This window comes from Babylonia areolata, chromosome 1 (assembly GCF_041734735.1).
Source record: "Babylonia areolata isolate BAREFJ2019XMU chromosome 1, ASM4173473v1, whole genome shotgun sequence".
NCBI lineage: Eukaryota > Metazoa > Mollusca > Gastropoda > Neogastropoda > Buccinidae > Babylonia > Babylonia areolata.
In genome coordinates, this window is record NC_134876.1 from 57,661,220 (window position 1) to 57,681,219 (window position 20,000).

The 20,000-nt window shown below is 41.8% G+C and overlaps 3 protein-coding genes across 11 annotated transcripts in view; 2 read left to right on the forward strand and 1 right to left on the reverse strand.

Moving 5' to 3' along the window:
* Window positions 1-8,986, reverse strand: part of LOC143284593 (short-chain dehydrogenase/reductase family 42E member 1-like) — a 459,710-nt gene extending 450,724 nt beyond the window's left edge. Inside the window, exons 1-2 of the mRNA XM_076591422.1 lie at window positions 8,850-8,986; window positions 5,934-6,146 (exon numbers count right to left, since the gene is read on the reverse strand). Coding sequence (XP_076447537.1) covers window positions 5,934-6,125 — 192 coding nt within the window. The 5' untranslated portion in view covers window positions 6,126-6,146; window positions 8,850-8,986. The remainder of the gene's footprint in view (window positions 1-5,933; window positions 6,147-8,849) is intronic.
* Window positions 1-20,000, forward strand: part of LOC143284534 (netrin receptor UNC5C-like) — a 908,143-nt gene that overhangs the window by 103,547 nt on the left and 784,596 nt on the right. For all 9 annotated transcript variants that reach the window (XM_076591319.1, XM_076591328.1, XM_076591302.1 and 6 more), the window contains exon 2: window positions 4,402-4,510. The gene's annotated coding sequence lies outside the window, so the exon portion shown is untranslated. The remainder of the gene's footprint in view (window positions 1-4,401; window positions 4,511-20,000) is intronic.
* The window catches only part of LOC143285254 (sperm-tail PG-rich repeat-containing protein 2-like), a 43,284-nt gene continuing 33,351 nt past the window's right edge, over window positions 10,068-20,000 (forward strand). The window contains exons 1-3 of the mRNA XM_076592541.1: window positions 10,068-10,195; window positions 11,133-11,254; window positions 11,481-11,639. Of these exons, the coding sequence (XP_076448656.1) occupies window positions 10,078-10,195; window positions 11,133-11,254; window positions 11,481-11,639 (399 nt within the window). The 5' untranslated portion in view covers window positions 10,068-10,077. The remainder of the gene's footprint in view (window positions 10,196-11,132; window positions 11,255-11,480; window positions 11,640-20,000) is intronic.

A 20,000-nucleotide genomic window follows, 5' to 3' on the forward strand; every position in this document is an offset into this window, starting at 1 on the left:
GTTCAGACGCGTTCCTCAAGATGAAGAAAACTGTTCCTGAAGGTAAAAGAATCATTCTGTTCCCATCCATATGGAAATTTATGTGACGCTCTGCAGCTCCTGATTTTATGCACATAACATGCAACAGACGAAGTGTGTGTGTGTGTATGTGTGTGTGTGTGTGTGTGTGTTGGGGCGGGGGAGGAATGGGTAGTGGGGGAGGAGAGTGAGATATCTAGTGAAAGTGTGCGTGCGTGTTTGAGAATGAAAATCGCACGGAAAGAGTGACAGCGAAATCTATCTATCTACCTGTCTATCTGTCTATCTTCGTTTCTATAGAAGGACACACACACACACACACACACACACACACACACTGAACTGATAGAACCTACAATCACAAAGAAAGAGAACGATCAATGTTTGCCAATCTAATCACTACGCACAAATATTCACCCCTTCAAAGTACAGACTTTACTGGTTAACTGCCGACTCTGAACTTATCTGTCATTATGTAACTTACACACAAAAAACCACACACACATCACATTGTGTGCAGTGGCTTAAAAAAACAGGTCAGTCTCGCTCCACACCCATCACTCTGTACATAATGTGTGTGTGTGTGTGTGTGTGTGTGTTCAGAGAGAGAGAGAGAGAGAGAGAGCAGACATTGATAAACGAGAACCAGATATCGAGAATGCAATGAAACTTGCATGCAGCACGTGAAAACCGTGGCAGGAAATTTCACAAGTGGACAACAATTCGTCTGGCCACTCTGCAGACCAAGGCTGGTTGCTGATAGGACCTACAATGGCCTTCTCCGCTTTCCTTCACGATTTTAACGAGGTGGTGTAAATGTGCTGCACAAGATGTTAACGTCATATCGGTTACACATGGGGAAAAAGAGAGAGAGAGAGAGAGAGAGAAACCCACAGAAAACGTTCGTTTCATTCCTCCAGCTTTGATTGCAATCTGGAAATCTCACAGCGATGTGAAATCGCATCCTCTTCTCAACACCCCTGGCACTCTCAAAGGAAAGTTGACACCTGTAACGGTTCTTTCATTTCGTGTCTAATGAATTAAGCCAGCAAAATAAAATGTAGAATAAAAAGAAGGAAAGGTAAGAGAAATGGGGATGGTGGTGAAAAGGCAAAGGTTTATCACGTTGTCAAAGAGATCTGTTGACAGGTAAAGCTAAATGGCACGCGCGGTAAGTTCCCCCCCCCACCCCCATCCCCCACTTCTCATACACCCTCTCTCCCCATCTCCCCCCCGGCTGCGTGATAACAAGAGTGAGATAAAAACTGGAACAATTACGGGAAGAATAACACAGACCTTGTCAGCTGGGCTCCGGACTCTTGAAGCAAATGGGTTCTGTGACAGAAGCAGGAAGGCAACGGGTAGGAGGGCGAGGAAATGGAGAATTACGACAGTTCCGACCCCCCTTACATGTTTTCCTCTTCAGTTCAGAAAGCCACTCTGGGGGCTGTTCTATTTTCAGAAACTGGGCCTGCCAACTCTCCGAATACAACGTAGTGTTGAAACATGATCAACTGAGAGAATGTCACAAAATATCGGGAATATACTCCATCAAGAAACACAGCTATATTCGTGTAATTTCGCACGCGTGGAGCCCACAGGTGAATTTGACCAACGTCATCTCCTCTTTAGTAAGTTTTACGTTGTTGTCCTTATTTTATTTATTCAGATTTGATAAACCATTGGACAGTTTTTAAAAATTATCATCACGGATAACGTGACACAGCTATTGGCTCACATTCTGCGCATTGTACACATTCTTTCAGTAGGAGATAACACCAAAATTACAACCAACCAAACAAATTTAATCATCACCAAATATTTCGGCGACAGTTTCATTTCTCTGTCGAGCTAAAATTTCAAGATTAAAGATCACATTCTTGTCCATCATAATACAAGTATTTTCCCGCGTTCTTCTTCCCACATGCATATACATAGCAGACATGAAAAATGATGATCCTGTATCATTTAAAACATGTACAAAAATATCACAGAGGGATACTGATATATAATGTCTGTGATACATTACATTATCATTCTGTCTAAAGGTGTAGGGATTTATTTCTGTTGGGTCCCCTCACATTATAGACTTTATTGGAATGAGTTAATGAACTCATTGGCTAAACACGGCTCTTCAGGATATGCTGGTGACGTGATAGGCCCCTCATTTTGCTTATGATCTCTGAAATGAATTCGGCTTTTGCAAATTATAAACAGTACGTACTGACACACACACACACACACACACACACACACACATATATATATATATATATATATATATGAGCACAAGCTACGGCGATATTGAGCGAGTTTTGTCAGATTCACAGCAATTTGTAACATCAGTCGTTGAGGTCATATGCTACTTTGTGGTAGGCAGCCTGCTGTGATTTCTTTAACCGGTGGGGTGAATGATGACCCCTCCTCACAATGCCTCACCACTGTATAGTTAGCTGGGGAGGGAGGCTCTCTCAATGCACCCCCCTCTCCATGTCCGATCCCTCACCCATTCTTCACATCCATATTATCATATTATATCATTATATATACATATATATATATATATATATATATATATATATATATATATATACACACACACACACAGAAAGAGAGTCATATACAGAAAGAGACAGACAGGCAAATAATGATATTGATAAAGATATAATGATATGTATGCCACATATCATTTAATAATACTTAGTTAATATCATATCACAGGCCTTCTGCAGAATACACACAGAGTACATGAGTGAAGCGAATGAGTGTCCATGTGCACTGTGCCATGACACACATGAACAGGATACATGGATAGTAAATGGCAAGGTAGCTAAATGAATGGATACAAACATATTTCATATTTATGATTATATATTAAAAAGACACATATACATACACCTCTCTAACAACAACAAACACACACACACACACACACACACACACACATATATATATATATATATATATATATATATATATATGAGAGAGAGAGAAGTATTTGCTGCCCATCTTTCTTTTCTGTGTGCAAGTGTTTGTTTTTACGATCAAAGTGTGGATTTTTCTACAGAATTCTGCCAGGGACAACCATTTCCCAGAGACAACCTTTTTGATGTCATAGGTTCTTTTACATGCACTAAGTGCATACTGTACATGCTATCTCGGTTTGTCATCTCATCAAAATAACTTACACCTAGATCAGTACTCAGGGTCGAGTTTAGGGGGGAGTAAAAATCCTGGTCCGTTTCAGGGACCCAAACCTATAGACACTCGCTTCCTAGTTGGGCACATTACCACTGGGCCACAACACAACCTGCCCTGCACTTCTGTCTGAATGATTAGCTCGGTCAGTATCTGCATGTGAGTTAGTCTGCATAAGCACACACAAATGCATCAACACAAATGTGTTTGTTTCCATATGCATCTGCAAGTATAACGAATAAACCTGCAATCCCAGTGTGTTCTGTTTGTTTATTTGTTGGTGTGGTTTTTGACTCACTTGTGTAAACAAAGTGAGTCTATGTTTTAACCCGGTGTTCGGTTGTCTGTGTGTGTGTGTGTGTGTGTGTGTCCGTGGTAAACTTTAACATTGACATTTTCTCTGCAAATATTTTGTCAGTTGACACCAAATTAGGCATAAAAATAGGAAAAATTCAGTTCTTTCCAGTCATCTTGTTTAAAACAATATTGCACCTCTGGGATGGGCACAAAAAAATAAAAAATGAAGCCTAATTATATGCAAACTGCATTTACTGTTATATTTATATTTTTTGTAATTATATGCAAACTGCATTTACTGTTATATTTATATTTTTTGTATTCTCTAAACTTGGCACTTTGATCTGATATTCTGACCCAACAACAAGAGCAGTCATTATTATCATTTTTTGTTCAAACAGGAACTTCTTTTGCTAAGCATGGAAGTTTTATTTATTTTGCAAACGTTTTGGTACAGATAATAAAAAAGGGAAATTACTCTGTAATTAATGCTAGGGGACTTAATTTGCTTTAAACTGATCTTTCTCATCTTAAACATTACATTTTGAAATTATACTCAATACATAAAAAGCTTGGATTTTTTTTTTTTAAGTGTATCACAAGTGAGTCTTGAAGGCCTTGCCTCTCTTGTTTTGTTTGTTTTTCCAAGCATTTAGAAGTCTTTCAAAGACTGACCAGTGTGTGAGTTCTATGCATGGAACAGGCATGTATATGCTCTGACTCCCTGCCCCACATCCCTGCGACCCCATTTCCTCTCCTCCCCATTTTTCTAAAAAGCAGATGCAGTGCAGTGTACACAGATCAGTCTGCACACTTTGACAACTCTTGATACTGACACTGAAACTGCATGTCCGCACCCTATAACATTCTCAATCTGTTTGTTTCCAGGGGATGGGTACCTACAGAAGACAACACCGCCATGGACCAAGACACGCCAGACACGTTAGACAGTGAGTCCTGCCTCACATTTGCACAATGGTTACTGGGGTGGAGACAGGTAAGGTGTTTGATTCCATTTCTCAGTGCTAAGCACTTGCCCACACAGTGCTGTAAGAGTTGATTTTTTATTTCCATATCTATCTGTGTGTGTGTGTGTGTGTGTGTGTGTGTGACTCTGTGTGTGTGTGTGTGTGTGTGTGTGTGTGTGTGTGTGTGCTGTGTGTGTGTGTGTGTGTGCAGATAGATAGACAGAAAACAGATCTGTACAAGCACAAAACCAGAGCACTGATAATATTTGATTAAATATGAAAGATTATTATCATATTTGAATATAATTATATTACAGAACTTTGTAATATGTGTAGATGTATGTGTTGTGTCAAAGAGAGGAATGAGCATGTGTGTATGTGCAGGCATGTGTGTGAGTGTACATGTATAAGTGGGGTATGGGAGAGGAACTGGTCGCACATGAGTAAATGAGCACAGGAATCTATGGATGCCAATGTGTGTGCCTGTGCAAAGTGTACACATATATGGACATAATTATGTGAAACCGGGCATGTATGTGCACATGTGTGCACATTACTTTTTGTACATGTGAGAGAGGGAGAGAGAATGAGAGTGTGTGTGCTTGCATGTGTGTGTGTGTGTGTGTGTGTGTGTGTGTGTGTGTGTGTGTGTTGTATCTGGATGAGTTAATATGACACATGTCACTGTGCACCAATTGTACACAGACAGTAAAACTTGTCTGCAGGTGGTGGATTTATATTGGCAAAACTAATACAGCATGCTATGTGGTACGCATTTGAAATATTATGCCTCTGAATACAACTCTCTGTACATGTGGGTCTGTTTGCTTTTTTGCTTGCCCATTTTTCCCTTGAAATTGTCATTGTTTCTAACTAGTAAGTGTCAGTTCTTCTGTCCCCAAGGCAAAAGACACAAGTTGTAGATCTCTGTTTCCTCATTCTGTGTGTGTGTGTGTGTGTGTGTGTGTGTGTGTGTGTGTGTGGTGTAATGGACAAATGGGGTTTGGAAGATAACAACAACAATCAACTGTCATTATGAAAATGATATAGAAAAGAAATCAGTCACTCTATGTGTGTGTGTGTGTGTGTGTGTGTGTGTGTGTGTGTGTGCCTACACATGTGTGTATCATATATATGCTCATGGATCTAATATGAATTCATATATAAATTCCAATGATTTGAAAATGAAAAAAATAAAGAGGAATGAAGAGTGAAAAAGAGACAAAAAAAGGAAACAAGAATGGTAAAATATGAAAACTCATATATAAATTCTAAGTGAATTTAAAACGAAAACCAAAAAAATAGAAAGGGGTATGGAAGTGAGAAATAAAAGACAAAAAAAAAAAGAAAAAAAGAAAAAGAATGATCTATAGGAAAGAAGGAAAGATAGGATGAGGGAAGAAACAACACTAACCTCACCTGCAAAACCGTATAAAATTGAATTCCTCCTACCTGAACAAAATGCATCCCACTCTTCAAGGGCCACACGGGTTCCTTCAGATCCAGGAGAACCACGCTGTGGCCCATCTCGGCCAGCTTTCTGGCCAGGGAGAAGCCTGCGAACCCTCCCCCTCCTGTTACCACATGCTTCTCTCCCTTCTTTCCCTTTTCCCCTTGGGCCCCCTGCCTCGTTGTCACTGGCATCCTTGATTTTGGCACTAGAAACTGAAACAAGAAACAAAACCAAAGTCTTCTTGTTCAGAGACAAGTGGAGAAAAATGTACACACACACACACACACACACACACACACAGATCACCACTGAATTGTCATTGTACAACAGCAATAAATATACAATGTCCACATCAATAACAAGGAAAAGGAAAATAAAAAAAATCATTGTCTACGCTCTTTCACAAAGTTGGGGATATAAAAGGTACTGACAGTTAAAACAAAGCAAAACAAAACAACAAAAACAACAACAACAAACAAACAAAACAAACAAACAAAAAATCCAAGGGTTGGTGTTGTTCTGTATTAGCAGTCTTAGACTTATTCATTTCATGTAAATATTGTCATGAATTATAAATTATTTTCTGTGCATATTTTTATCTACTTCATAGAAGTAGACACGAAGAGAAATAAAGGCTCTAGCATCTCTTTTGTTGGCACATGTCCACACACACACACACACACACACACACACACACAGACACACACACACACACACACACAAATATCCACTCAATCATACCTTGCACATAAAATTACAAAACACAATAGCAATACTACCACAGAACTAGTGCACTCATCTGTTTATCTAATACCCACAGAAAGATAAGTCAATAACAAATTATCAATAACAGGAATAACAGTACTAAAAACTATACATCATGGCACAAATCACAACAACAATCATATTATTGTAGTAAAAGAAATAAACAGTTGCGATGAAACAAATAAGAAGCTCTCTTAAATTATTTCACAAATAATTTCTTGTAGCTCATCATCCATAATAAACATGATTCTGTGTTACTTAATCATGAAAACATAATTATGTACTGTCCGTGACATGAAACCTCCATCACAAAGACACACAGATTTCTTAAAAAAAATCAAAAAAAAAAAAAAAAATCAAAGTCAAAATGAAAAAAAAAAAGTATGCAGATGGTTGATAGAAAAAAAATTAAGAGCTTTTGTAGCTAGATAAATCCAGAAAGACAGGATGAGGGGTGTGGGTAAAGGAAGCGTTTGAGTGAATGAGTGGAAGTGAGAAACAGGCACACATTTAGACAGCATACCACCCCTGAAAACAGAGTATGGCTGCCTACATGGCGGGGTAAAAATGGTAATGCACGTAAAAGCCCACTCATGTACATACAAGTGAACGTGGGAGTTGCAGCCCACGAACAAAAAAGAAGACAGTATACAATGAGACATCCAAAGCAGCTAGAGTCACAAATTACAGTGTGTGGCTGATAAAAGACAAAAAAAAAAAAAAAAAAAAAAAAAAAAAAAAAAAAAAGAAATTTTGTCCAAGTGTCAAAGCATGCATCTCATATGCATTTCAGGGTATGTGTGTGTTCCTGTGAGCATGGCTGAATTTGTGTGCTTGTGTGTACATGCTTGTGTGTGTGTGTGTGTGTGTGTGTGTGTGTGTGTGTGTGTGTGTGTGTGTGTGTGTGTGTGTGTGTGTGTGTGTGTGTGTGTGTGTGCGCGCGCGTGTGTGTGTAGTAGTAGTAGTAGTTAGTTGTAAGTAGTAGAATTAGTAGTTATAGTAGTAAGTAATGATAGTAGTTGCAGTCATCAGTTTAATATATTTCCACTTTCAGTGATATCAAATTGAAAAAATGGGTGGAGGTAGGGGAGGGGGAGTAGAGGAAGAAGGGTGTGTGTGTGGTGTGGGGGGGGGGGGTGCGTGCGTACGTGTGTGTGTGTGTGTGTCTGTGTGTGTGTAAGAGACAGAGATGAAAATGTGAAATGTATATATGAGAATGTGTTGTTTGTTCTATTGTCTCATTTTACACAACTTGAAAATATTAGTTAATCAAACTATAAAAAAACAAAACCCAAAACAAACAAACCAACACCTGAATAGCTACAATTGGAAAATGAATATGGGACTGTAAATAATGACCCAGTTCCATACATAATGTATAGGAGTGAGTGTGCATGCTCAATATTTCAACATAAAAGTGCACTTTTATCCATTTCATTTTTAATGTATTTTTAACTAGCATATATGCTTGGAAATGAAGTATGTGTATGTGTGTGAATGGGTGTGCATGTGTGTGTGTGCGTGTGCATACGAGCATGTGTGTGTGTGTGTGTGTGTGTGTGTGTGTGCATGTGTGCTTGTGTGCTTGTGTGTGTGCATTGGTTTGTGTTAGTGAAGGTGCATCTGACTTTGATGAATGCTACCTCACAATGTGGTAACTGATAAAATTTTATTTTTCCAACCACTCAATATATTCCATATGATGTGCAGTATCATGTGCACATACAAACTCCTCACACGTGACACAAACAACAGGAATGAATGAAGTTAAGGTTTCAGTGCAGAAGCTGCCTTCCACCATCCGTGGGCGTAGGCATACTGCATTCATTTTTAGGCCATTGGGTGAGTCGGCGATCAGTGGCTGAGCTGACCAAACGTAAACTGACTTTCGCCTGCTTCAAATATTTGCCAGTTTCATCTCATTTTCAGAGTATCCAAACCACGCACACAAAACAACAGAAACAATGGTTTCTGTGCTAACCAATTGTTAACCTTACTTTCACCTTGTTCAAGCAGCTTTTATTTTTATCCCAAAGTACCCATTGTACACAAAGAAAGCAGCTCAAGCAGACGAATATTTGTTTGCGAAGTAAGCAGGGTCAAGCAGACGACAGTTTTCGACGGAGTTACAAATCTTATGCAACATTTACCAGAGAATTTAGCAGATGTCGGTCAATGGATTGTGTGAGCACTGTGACAGGTTTGTCAGATAAACGACATGCACGAACACGGAATACCTATAAGATCTCAAATCCGATGAAAATGCTGTTTTTATCCACTGTTGTGGTTGAACTCCGAACCCACATGTGACAACAAGCACTTTTACTTTACGGTTGTCGCAACTAATTACATATTCCGTGAAACGAAATACAAGCAGCGCGTTTTCGTTTTCTCTCGCTGAAAGCATTACTGCTGCATTTTCTTAATATATGAAATGTAGAATATCAATCAAGAGACCGTGTTAGCATGACGTTCTGTTTTCGACTTTGAACCAATTTTCAACGGCCGCCATTTTGCTCCCTGACAACACGTCAACTATCAGTGGCCGCTCGGAACTGAGCGAGTGGAGAGAGAAGGTAAGGATAATCACGAACGGACTGTGTGTGCTCCGCGCGGTTCTTTCCCTTTAGTGGGCGTGACGCTCTTGTGTGTTCGTGTGTGGCAGTGTTGCGTGGTTTCGTGATCGTTATCATGTGGATTCCTGTGTAATGCGTTGGACAGTTGTTGGATCTCTTGTTCATATCATTGAATATATCAGTTGCGATTAAAATATCAAAGATATGGAGGCGTACGAATGAATGACAATAATTACTGTTGAATAAGAAAGTATATATTAATTGTTTATGAGTTTGTTGCTTTAAGTAACTCTCTCTCTCTCTCTCTCTCTCTCTCTCTCTCTCTGTGTGTGTGTGTGTGTGTGTGTGTGTGTGTGTGTGTGTGTGTGTGTGTGTGTACATTTCCGTATGTCTCTGTGTCTCTGTCTCTGTCTCTCTGTGTCTGTCTCTGTCTCTCTCTTTCTGTGCCCCCCCCCTCCCCCCCCCCCCCGCCCCCCCACCTCTCTCTGTGCATATTTCTATGTATATTATACATGCATAGGGCCTACAACCATCCATCCATCCATAATTTTACCTGAATTGTTTTGATACATAAGTGTTCTAAACACTCTTTGTCTTTATCCATTGAAGGAAAAGAAAAGATACTAGTAAAGAAGAAAAGGACAAAAAAATCAAGCAAAGCAGAGCAGTGACAAAACCCAACAACAACAACAACAACAGCAACAACAACAACAACACCAACAGCAACAAAAATGAAGCAGCGGAACTGAGCAACGGTGCCAGGCAGCTACACTGAAGCACACATCGGACAGCACCGACAGCCATGTACGACCGAGCCAGCCGACAGCTGCTGTGGAACTCGGGCTGCACACCCAAGGATGTGGGGCCAGGCACTTACGAGGTGGCCGAGTTCGAAGGCGTAGCCAGAGGCCGCGGCAAGGGTGGGTGTCAACTGTTCAAAAACTGGCTTTTTTTTTCTCGTTTTTTAAATTTTTTTTTATAATTCTTTTGGGGGGTGTGTGTGTGTGTGTGTGTGTGTGTGTGTGTGTGTGTGTGTGTGTGTGTCTTTTATTGATTTTCAATATCTCTTTCTTTCTGCTTTGGAGACAACCAGGAAGAGGAAAGAGACAGGCAAGAGAGATACATAGAGAGAGAGAGACAGAGACAGAGCCACACAGAAACAGAGAGACAGAGACAAATGGAAATATACAGAGAGAGAGAGAGACGCAAACATGCGCGCACACGTCAGTGCGTGCGTGTGTGTGTGTCTGCGCGCGCACACATGCACACACACGATTCATACACTTCTGTATGCCAACCAATGTAATAATTTTTTATTTATGTCCTTGGGTGCAACCGTAAGCGCACACGATTTGTAACAAACACGATATTCAGTTCAATTCAATTCAAAAACACTTTGTAAATCCACATGGAAATTAACGTGTGCATTCATCGTTGTAAATACCAACATAAGATGAACATGCGCACCGTAAAAGTAAAAAAATTCACAGTATCTGACGATAGACTGAAACAAACAACACATCCATACACACGCACGCACACGTGGTAAGACAATTAGGTTTTGCACAACAAATGCAAACAAATAAAAAACATCGAGCAATAAATAAGAACATCCAGCAAATAATTCGATTTATAAGTGAAATGCACACACACACACACACACACACACACACACACACACACTGACGGACGCCCTCTGTCTATTTGTATGTCTCCCCCCGCCCCCCATCTCTCTCTCTCTCTCTCACCAGATTTCATTCACACACACACACACACACGCACACGCACGCACGCACGCACGCGCGCGCGCGTTATGAACACCCTTTAAAAAAAAGAGTTTAAATCTTTTTTTCTTAGGCCGTGCCCCGTTCCTGACGATGAGTGATCGCCAGGCGTGCAGCCAGCTGCTGAATGACGAGATGACGTCCACCCCGGGGCCCGGGGCCTATGACCCCGATGCCGTGCAGCCACGGGTCTTGGTGAGCTTCACACACACACACACACACACACACACACACACACACACACACACACACACACACACATACACACACACACTTCATCATAATAATATTATATCTTCATCTCTCTCTCTTTCTCTCTCTCTCTCTCTCTAGATATATATATATATATATATATATATATATATATATATATGTATATACATGTGTGTGTGTGTGTGTGTGTGTGTGTGTGTGTGTTCAGGGGGGCAGCACACTGGACACGAGAGAGCGGAGGTTCAAGCACCGGGTGGCGGACACCCCGGGGCCTGGGTACTACGAGGTGGAGCGGCAGACGACAGACTGGGCTGACCACACTCACATCACCAGTAAGGACATGGTGGAATCTGCAGCCAGCGGGAAGGTGGGTGAGCGCGTGTGTGGGGAAGGTGTGTGTGTGTGTGTGTGTGTGTGTGTGTGTGGTAGGGTTGGTGGTGGTTTGTTACTGTTAGTGTGTGAGTGTGAGTGTGTATGTGTGGAGGGGAGGGGGGAGGGTGTGTGTGTATGTGTGTGCGTGCGCGCGCGCGCGCGTGTGTGTGTGTGTGTGGTAGGGTTGGTGGTGGTTTGTTCGTGTGTGTGTGTGTGCGCGCGCATGTGTGTGAGTGTGTATGTGTGTGGAGGGGTGGGGGGGAAGGGGGGGGGGGAGGGGAGGTGTGTGTGTGTTTCTGTGGGGAAGCTTAGTTTTTTGTTTGTTTGTTTGTTTACATTAGATACCAAAGCGTTGCTTGTTTGTAAACTAAATCAACGACCATCGTATTGACACATTCTCACACTCAATGCAGCTCATCAGCTATCCTCTCAGAGAATGATTGTTGTTGTTTATCAGTGCATGACGTGCTGTGCTTAGCTTAGCTGCACGCATTCGCTTCATATTCGCTCAGCAAGCCATCGAACAAACAGGGGGAAAAGACATGTAAACAAACCAACAACGCTCCCCCCCCCCCCCTTCCTCCTCCTCCTCGCGCCTCCTCCTTGCCCCCCACCCACCCACCCACAGAGAGACAGAGAGAGAGAGAGAGAGAGACAAACAAACAATCTAAGAGATAAACAAAAACAAAATTCTTAGACTTTGAATATCAGCCCTGAAGGCATTACACAAGCAAACACACACACACGCACACACACACACACACACGCACACACACACACACACGCACACACACACACACACGCACACACAAGTTGACTCCCTTGCCATCGCTTGGCTTGCAAGTAATGGAGTTGTTTCCCTTTGTCCGTCTTTTGGAAGCGAAGCCAGCCTGTTCGACTCGGGGATTGATTGGTTGATTGGCAGTGCCCGAGGCCAGTTTGTGCCACTTCCAAGCGGAGGGCCTGTTAGCAGTGTGGATGATGTTTCTGTCTCAGTCTTTCTTCCACGATTTGCTTTTAAACGTTGTTCGTTTGTGGGTGGAATGTGTGTGTGTGTGTGTGTGTGTGTGTGTGTGTGTGTGTTGAGAGAGAGAGAGAGAGAGAATGGTGAAGGATTGGGGAGGGAGGTCGGGATATTATTTGAGCGTTTCGGCATGTTATCGGGCTTCAGATGTGGTCATGCAGAGCTAGCTAGAGAGAAGAACATGAAAGCGTCTTTGAGGGAAAGAAAGCATTTTGTTTCATTTACTTATTTTGTTGTAGAGGTGTGTGTGTGTGTGTGTGTGTGTGTGTGTGTGTGTGTGTGTGTGTGTGTGTGTGTGTGATATCAAGTTATATGCGCGGGCACACATACGTACATACAGTCTCTTTTTCTCTGTCTGTGTCCGTCTGTCTCTGTCTGTCTGTCTTTCTCTCTCATTGTTATTCATGAGGTGCATAACAGAAATTAAGCTGCACAGAAAATGGATGACAAAAAATCATCAGCTTTGAATGGGATTTCATTTGATCTTTTCGTGCTCTCGTAGTTTTCCTTTCATTTATTTTTTTATTTTTTTTATTTTTATTTTTTTGGACATTAAGAGCCTTTAAAACGCTTTCTTTCTCATCCCGAACTATCATTTTTCATATGAACTTTGATGGAAAATGTGGATCCCATCGTCGTCTTGAAATAACCTGAATTTCAATCGTGCGCGTGCGTGCCTGTGTACGAGTGTGTGTGTGTGTGTGTGTGTGTGTGTGTGTGTGTGTGTGTGTGTGTGTGTGAGTGCTCGCGCGTGTGTGCCTGCGCCCGCAAGCGTGACAGTCCATCGTAGCTTTCACCTTTAATGATCACCTAATTAGCGCACATCAGAACATTCTGAAGGTTTCATGAATTCGCCCACATCATTTGTGGATAAAACGCCATAACTGAGGAAATGGTAGATAGAGCGATAGATAAATGAATGAAAAAATAAATGAGTAAATGAATGAATGAATGAATACATAGACAGATAGATAGATAGATAAATAAATAAATAAATGAATAGATAAATAAATAGGTAAATAAATAAATGAATAAATGAATGAATAAATAGATAGATAAATAAAATTAATAATCCATTAATTATTTATTAATGTTTCTGCCATTCATTTAAATTCCGCGAGGAATCCAAAGAGAATGAGAGGTAGATGAGATTGGAAATTAAAAATAAAAAAAGGGGTGGGGGGTCGGGGGGGCGGAGGGGGGGGATGAAGCTCTCACGTTGAGAGGGTGTATGTGTCGCCGTGTCAGTCTGTCGTTCTGTCTGTATGTCTTCTGTACAGATGGATCTGTTACATAATAATGAAGGAATTACAGCTAACAGATATGAAGAAGAGCAACATCGTTTTTTTTTTTTTTTTTGTTTTTTTTGTTGTTGTTGTTGTTGTTGTTTTTTTTGTGTTTTTTTGTTTTTGTTTTTAGATGAAAAACAAAAAAAACCCACATCAGTTTATTAATAGTTAGTCATCTATCTATTCATTCAAGTATGACAGTTTATTAATAGTTAGTCATCTATCTATTCATTCAAGTATGACAGTTTATTAATAGTTAGTCATCTATCTATTCATTCAAGTGTGACAGTTTATTAATAGTTAGTCATCTATCTATTCATTCATGTATGTTCGTTATGTTTACATTTATGTGTTCATTTGTTTGATTGTTAAATCATTTGTTGCTGTCTTACTTTAGTTGACAAAACAAACTCACTGCCTTTTATCGAAATACACAGGCCTGCTTAGTGCATTGTATTTGACCTGAAAAGCGATTGCATAGGTCTGCTTACGTTTTTCATTTTATGCCATTTGTAAATAACACGTGTCCGCTTACTTTCGTTTCTGAGCTGACTGTGGAACGTTTTACCGAACAATCTCAAGACATCAATGCTGTAGAATTGGTGATGACGATGATGATGATGATAATGACGACGTCGACAACGACAATGACAACAGCAACAACAATATAACAACAACAACAATAATAATAATAATAATAATAATAATAATAATAATAATGATGATGATGATGATGACAAGAACAAGAACAACAACAATAATAATAATAATAATAATAATAATAACTGTAGCAATGATAATGATAATAACATGAAGTTTTAATTGCCAAGTCTGTAGTCCGTTCAGAAACTAAAAATATATTACATATAATAATAATTATGATAAGCTGAAATATATGAATATGATATGATTATAATGGGGTGTTATATCATAATGATTATATGTGTGGGTGCATCAAAGCCGCAGCAAATATCACTCAAATTAAGAAAAGAGTTTTATTCTCAAACACTGTTTTCCAAGAGATGCGTTCTGTGTTAAACTTAGTTTCCTGAATGTCTGTCAGTAATTTGCTGGTCAGCTTGTGTGTGTGTGTGTGTGTGTGTGTGTAGAGAGAGAGAGAGAGAGAGAGAGAGAGAGAGAGAGAGAGAGAGAGCATGTGTATGTGTTTCTGCGTGTCTGCTTGCTTACACACACGTGAGTGAAGGAAAGATATATGTGTTCGTGTCCTGGGGAGGGCCGACGTTCGTAGTTCTTTCGCTTACCTCCTCCACTCGCGTGTCTGGAACACATCCATCTATGGACAGACAGACAGACGGGGAGTTCTTCACGGGTAGAAGAAGACTCGGGGAAGACTTGTCATTGTAGGCCTAGGCCAGTAATGATAGTCCTCACTTCAGGTGAACGCTCTCTCTCTCTCTCTCTCTCTCCTTCTCTCGGCGTTCTCTCTTCGCGTTCGTCCCTTTGTTTATGCCCTTGATGTGTGTGATGAAGACCAGTACGGAGTAAGCGATCTCCTGTGGGCACGACACTGAGCTCAGCCAGACCAGTGGACGCCGCACGACAGAACGTCGCCCTTGTAGTGCCTTCTGTCTGACAGCAATGCAGCACGGATCACTTCTGACGGGGGTGGTCCACTGGCTTTTTTGTTGTTGTTGTTGTTGTTGTTTTTTTTTTTTTTTTCTTCTTTTTTTTTTTTAAATCCCTCACGCATGTTTTCTTTTACCGCAGAGTCACTTTCATCAGAAAGTTGTTGTTGTTGTTGTTGTTGTTGTTGTTTTGACGGCGAAGGCTAGACTCCGCCGAACCACGGCCCGTAAAGCCGTAGAAGTGTAGCAAGGTCAAGGACATAAACGGAACGAATTACATTTTAATATGAATAAATAGATAAACAAATGAATGAATGTATGAATGAATAGATTAACGAGTAAACAAGTAAACGAACACGAAATAGCTAAACAGATAGATAAACAAACAAACTAATCAATGCATTCATGAAAACGTACGTACATGAATAAATAAATAAATACATAAATCAATAGATAGATAGGTAGATTAACAAACATATAAATAGATAAACAAAAAATAATAAATTCATAAACAAAGAAATACACTGAAAATGAGACATTAAAAAAATTTAAAAACAACAACAACAACAACAAAAACACAACGAAACACGACGATTTGCGCGCGCTTTGACACCGAATTGAAACACTAAAAACTGGTTTCCCACCCATCCACCCGCCCACCACCCCCACCAAACACCCCCTGTCCTCCCCTCTCCTCTCCTCCAGCTGGTCTCCAGCCGCATCCGGTACCGTAGGCACGCCGACGCGCCCTCCATCCCCAGCCAGGGCATGTCCTACGGGTACGTGGAGCACCGGGACGGCACCCTAAGCAAGCTGTGTCCGCCCAAAAAAGACTGCAGCATGGGCCCTGCCTTCTACGAGCAGGCTTTGGTGAGGGTCGGCCTACCAGGTCCTTGCCTGCCATGTCATGCATGCTTTGCTTTGCCCGGTTGGGAGTTTGTTGTTGTTGTTTGTGTTGCTCAGTCTATTGTATTTGGAAAACTGGCCCACAGAGACTCTGTTCCGTTTTGAAGAAATTTGCGCAATGTTGGTTTGGAAATGATGCCGATATTTGTTTGATTTATAAAGCATCGTGCTCTACCTTTCATGCTAGACTTACGACCGCTCCCTCTCTCTGCCTTTATCTCTTTGAGGCCATCGATGGTGTGATGGCGTTGTACCTGTTCTTTTTGATATTCTTTGACTTTTCTGAGGATTTCCGATTTTCCTAGATGTAGGCCGCTCGTTGTTGTTTCGTTACCAGCAAGTCTGTCAGCTCGCTCATTTCCCTTAACACGTGCATGTCCCGGGCAGTATGACCATGTACGGTTTTTTTCATCTGAAAGTTGCGCATTGCCTTATGCCACTCTGGGCTTCCCATTCAATTTTCAATTTTCTGTATGATGTTCATTGAGTCGGTTAGAATCATGGCATGTTGGTTTCCGGGCATATGGATAGACGATAGCCACTGGAGGGCATGTGTCACAGCTTCAACCTCCATCGTTAGGCAGGAGGTTGTGACTTTGTAGGCAGCATTCTCTTCCCTAATTGTTTTTTCCATTGTGAATCCCCAACCGGATTGGTCTTTGGTGACTGAGCCATCTGTGTATATGATGATGTTCTCTTCTTTACTGTTTTCTTCTATGAGTAGCTTCACTTCCGCATCAGTTTTGCCCTCTGGCCATTCCCGACAATGTCTTCCTAGAGTAGGTGAAATGGCTGTGTTGACACTAGACGCCATGTTCTTGGCATCAGAGATCTTTTCCCATCCCTCTTGCGGCCAATCAGAGGCAGCCTCTGTGCGTGTGTGTATGTGTGTGTTTGTGTGTATGTGTGGGTCTGTGTGTTTGTATGCATTTGTGCATGCGCGAGGGTGTAAGTGTACACAAGCGTCAGGAGAGTTCTTTGCACGTGCGTATGTGTGTGTGTGGGGGGGGGGGGAGGAGGGGCGTAGAGGTATGTGTGTGTATGCATGCTTACACTGTGGGGGCAACGGAATATTGGAACGTGCGGGTGTGCATATATATATATATATATATATATATATATCTTTGTATATATGTGTGTGGGGTTGGGGGATATGGGCGTATGTGTGTGTGCTTGTACAAGTAAGTGTGCCTCTGTATGTGTTTGTGTGTGTATGTGTGTGTGTGTGTTTGTGTGTGCCGTGGAAGCTGCGATACGTAGCCTAGAAATGAGTGTGTGGAGGGGGTAGAGGCGGGGGTGCAGGGTAATGTGTGTGTGTGTGTGTGTGTGTGTGTTTTGGGGTTCATGTACGTTTATGTGTATATGACTGTGCTTTCATATCTGTGAAACTGCATGTTTGGTGCATATCTGTTATGCATATGTGTGTGTATGTCTGAATGCGTGTCTGCTTTAAAAAAAAAATTAATATTTAAAAAAAAATCTATTTTATTTTCATTATTATTATTATTATCATTATTTATTCATTTATTTTTTTAATTATATTATTATTATTGATTGATTGATTGATTGATTTAATTTTATTTATTTTATTTTTATTTTTTATTTTTATTTTTTTCCTCAAGGCCTGACAAAGCGCGCTTGGTTACGCTGCTGGTCAGGCATCTGCTTGGCAGATGTGGTGGTAGCATATATGGATTTGCCCGAACGCAGTGACGCCTCCTTGGGCTACTGAAACTGAAACTGAAACTGTTTGTGTTGGTGGCGGTGGTGGTGGTGGTGGTGGTGTGTGTGTGTGTGTGTGTTGGGTGGGGGGTGGTGGGGGGTTGAAGGGGGGAATGGTGGGGGGGGGGGAGCATTCTGAAAAGGACCAGCCAGCTATGAAACGAATACGTTGGCATCCAGATTCAAAATGAAAACTGCTCTCTCTCTCTCTCTCTCTCTCTCACAGACACACACACACACACACACACACACACACACACACACACACATATATATATATATATATATATATATATATATATATATATATGTGTGTGTGTGTGTGTGTGTACACACACATATATATATATATATATATGTATATATATATATATATATATATATATATATATATATGTGTGTGTGTGTGTGTGTGTGTGTGAGAGAGAGAGAGAGAGAGAGAGAGTCTCTGTCTCTCTCCTTTTAGTTCAATTCAGAACATAATAATTTTTTACTTGCATTTTTTTCCCACACACGCATCAATGAAATACCATTAACCTTATCCCCGGCAACTCGGTCTTTATTGGCTAATAAAAACTGCAGACAATAAGGAAGAAGCCATAAATGAAGTTGATAGAATAAAAACAATCAAGGGAGGTAATAAGAGCCCGGTGGAGTGGATCGTGTTGTAGGTATGTGTTAACCCTCTCCACCCCTCGCGCCTCCACCCTACCCGCCCTCTCCCCCTCCCCCCAACACTCGCCCCTACTGCCCCCCCGCGCCCCCCCCCCACCCTCACCCCCTCCCCCTCTCCACCCGTCTCAGTGCTTGGCTTGCATGACTTCAGCACAGCGTTTGATAACACGCGCAGTCAGAGGATTCAATAGCCGGCCCTGGCCCCATAAATCAAACCCGAACATTGGAACCCGGTAACAGATACTCATTTCATAATGGACCCGCTGCGGGGATATTTCGTTTTTTTGTCTTCCTTCTCTTCTCTCACTACTTCTTCTTCTTCTTTTTTCCCCCCCTCCACCCTTATCCCGCACAGACAGGTCTTATTGGATTTTCAGGGAGGAGAGGAAGGGAGGAGGGTACGGTCCGAAATGGAATCAAGGCGATTTCACAGGCGAAAGCATGGTACAACAAGTTATCAAATTTTCAATCCTACGTGGGGTCGTGCTTCAGTCAATGGTGCTGTTGTTGTTGGGTGAGCAGGAGAAGGAGGGGTACGGGGGGGTGGGGGGCGGGGTTGGGGGCTTGGGGGGTGGGGTAGGAGAGGAGATGCTGGGGATTCGCCAGGAGAAGAGCGTGGCACGTCTGTGAGCTGAAAAAGGGGAAGAAAGCGGGAGTAAGAGAATGAATGGGGGCTTTTTTCTTTTCTTTTCTTTTTTTTTTTTTTTTTTTTTTCCTCAGCAAGCAGTCGACAGATTCCGTTCGTGGGCACAGATGGCAGAAGCAGATCAGTCTGTCCAACCCCCATCCCCACCCCCCGCACCCTACACCCTTGCCCCTATCTGGTGGTGGCGCATCGCACGGGCGGCCACCGGGGTTCCATTATTACGGGGTTTGGGAGGGGCGAGGCGCGGGGCGTTATGACAAGTCTTTCAGGTCCTGTCTAAAAACACATTAACCCCGGAGCTCCGTGGTTCGGTTCCACCAGCCCCTGCGTGCCGCAGCGACAAAAGGGACATGCGATAGCACACGCGCAAGCGCGCACGTGCGCTCACACACACGCGCACACACACACACACACACACACACATGCACGCACGCACTCGCAGACACACATTATAAACACACACACACACACACACACACACACACACACACACACACACACAGAGCAC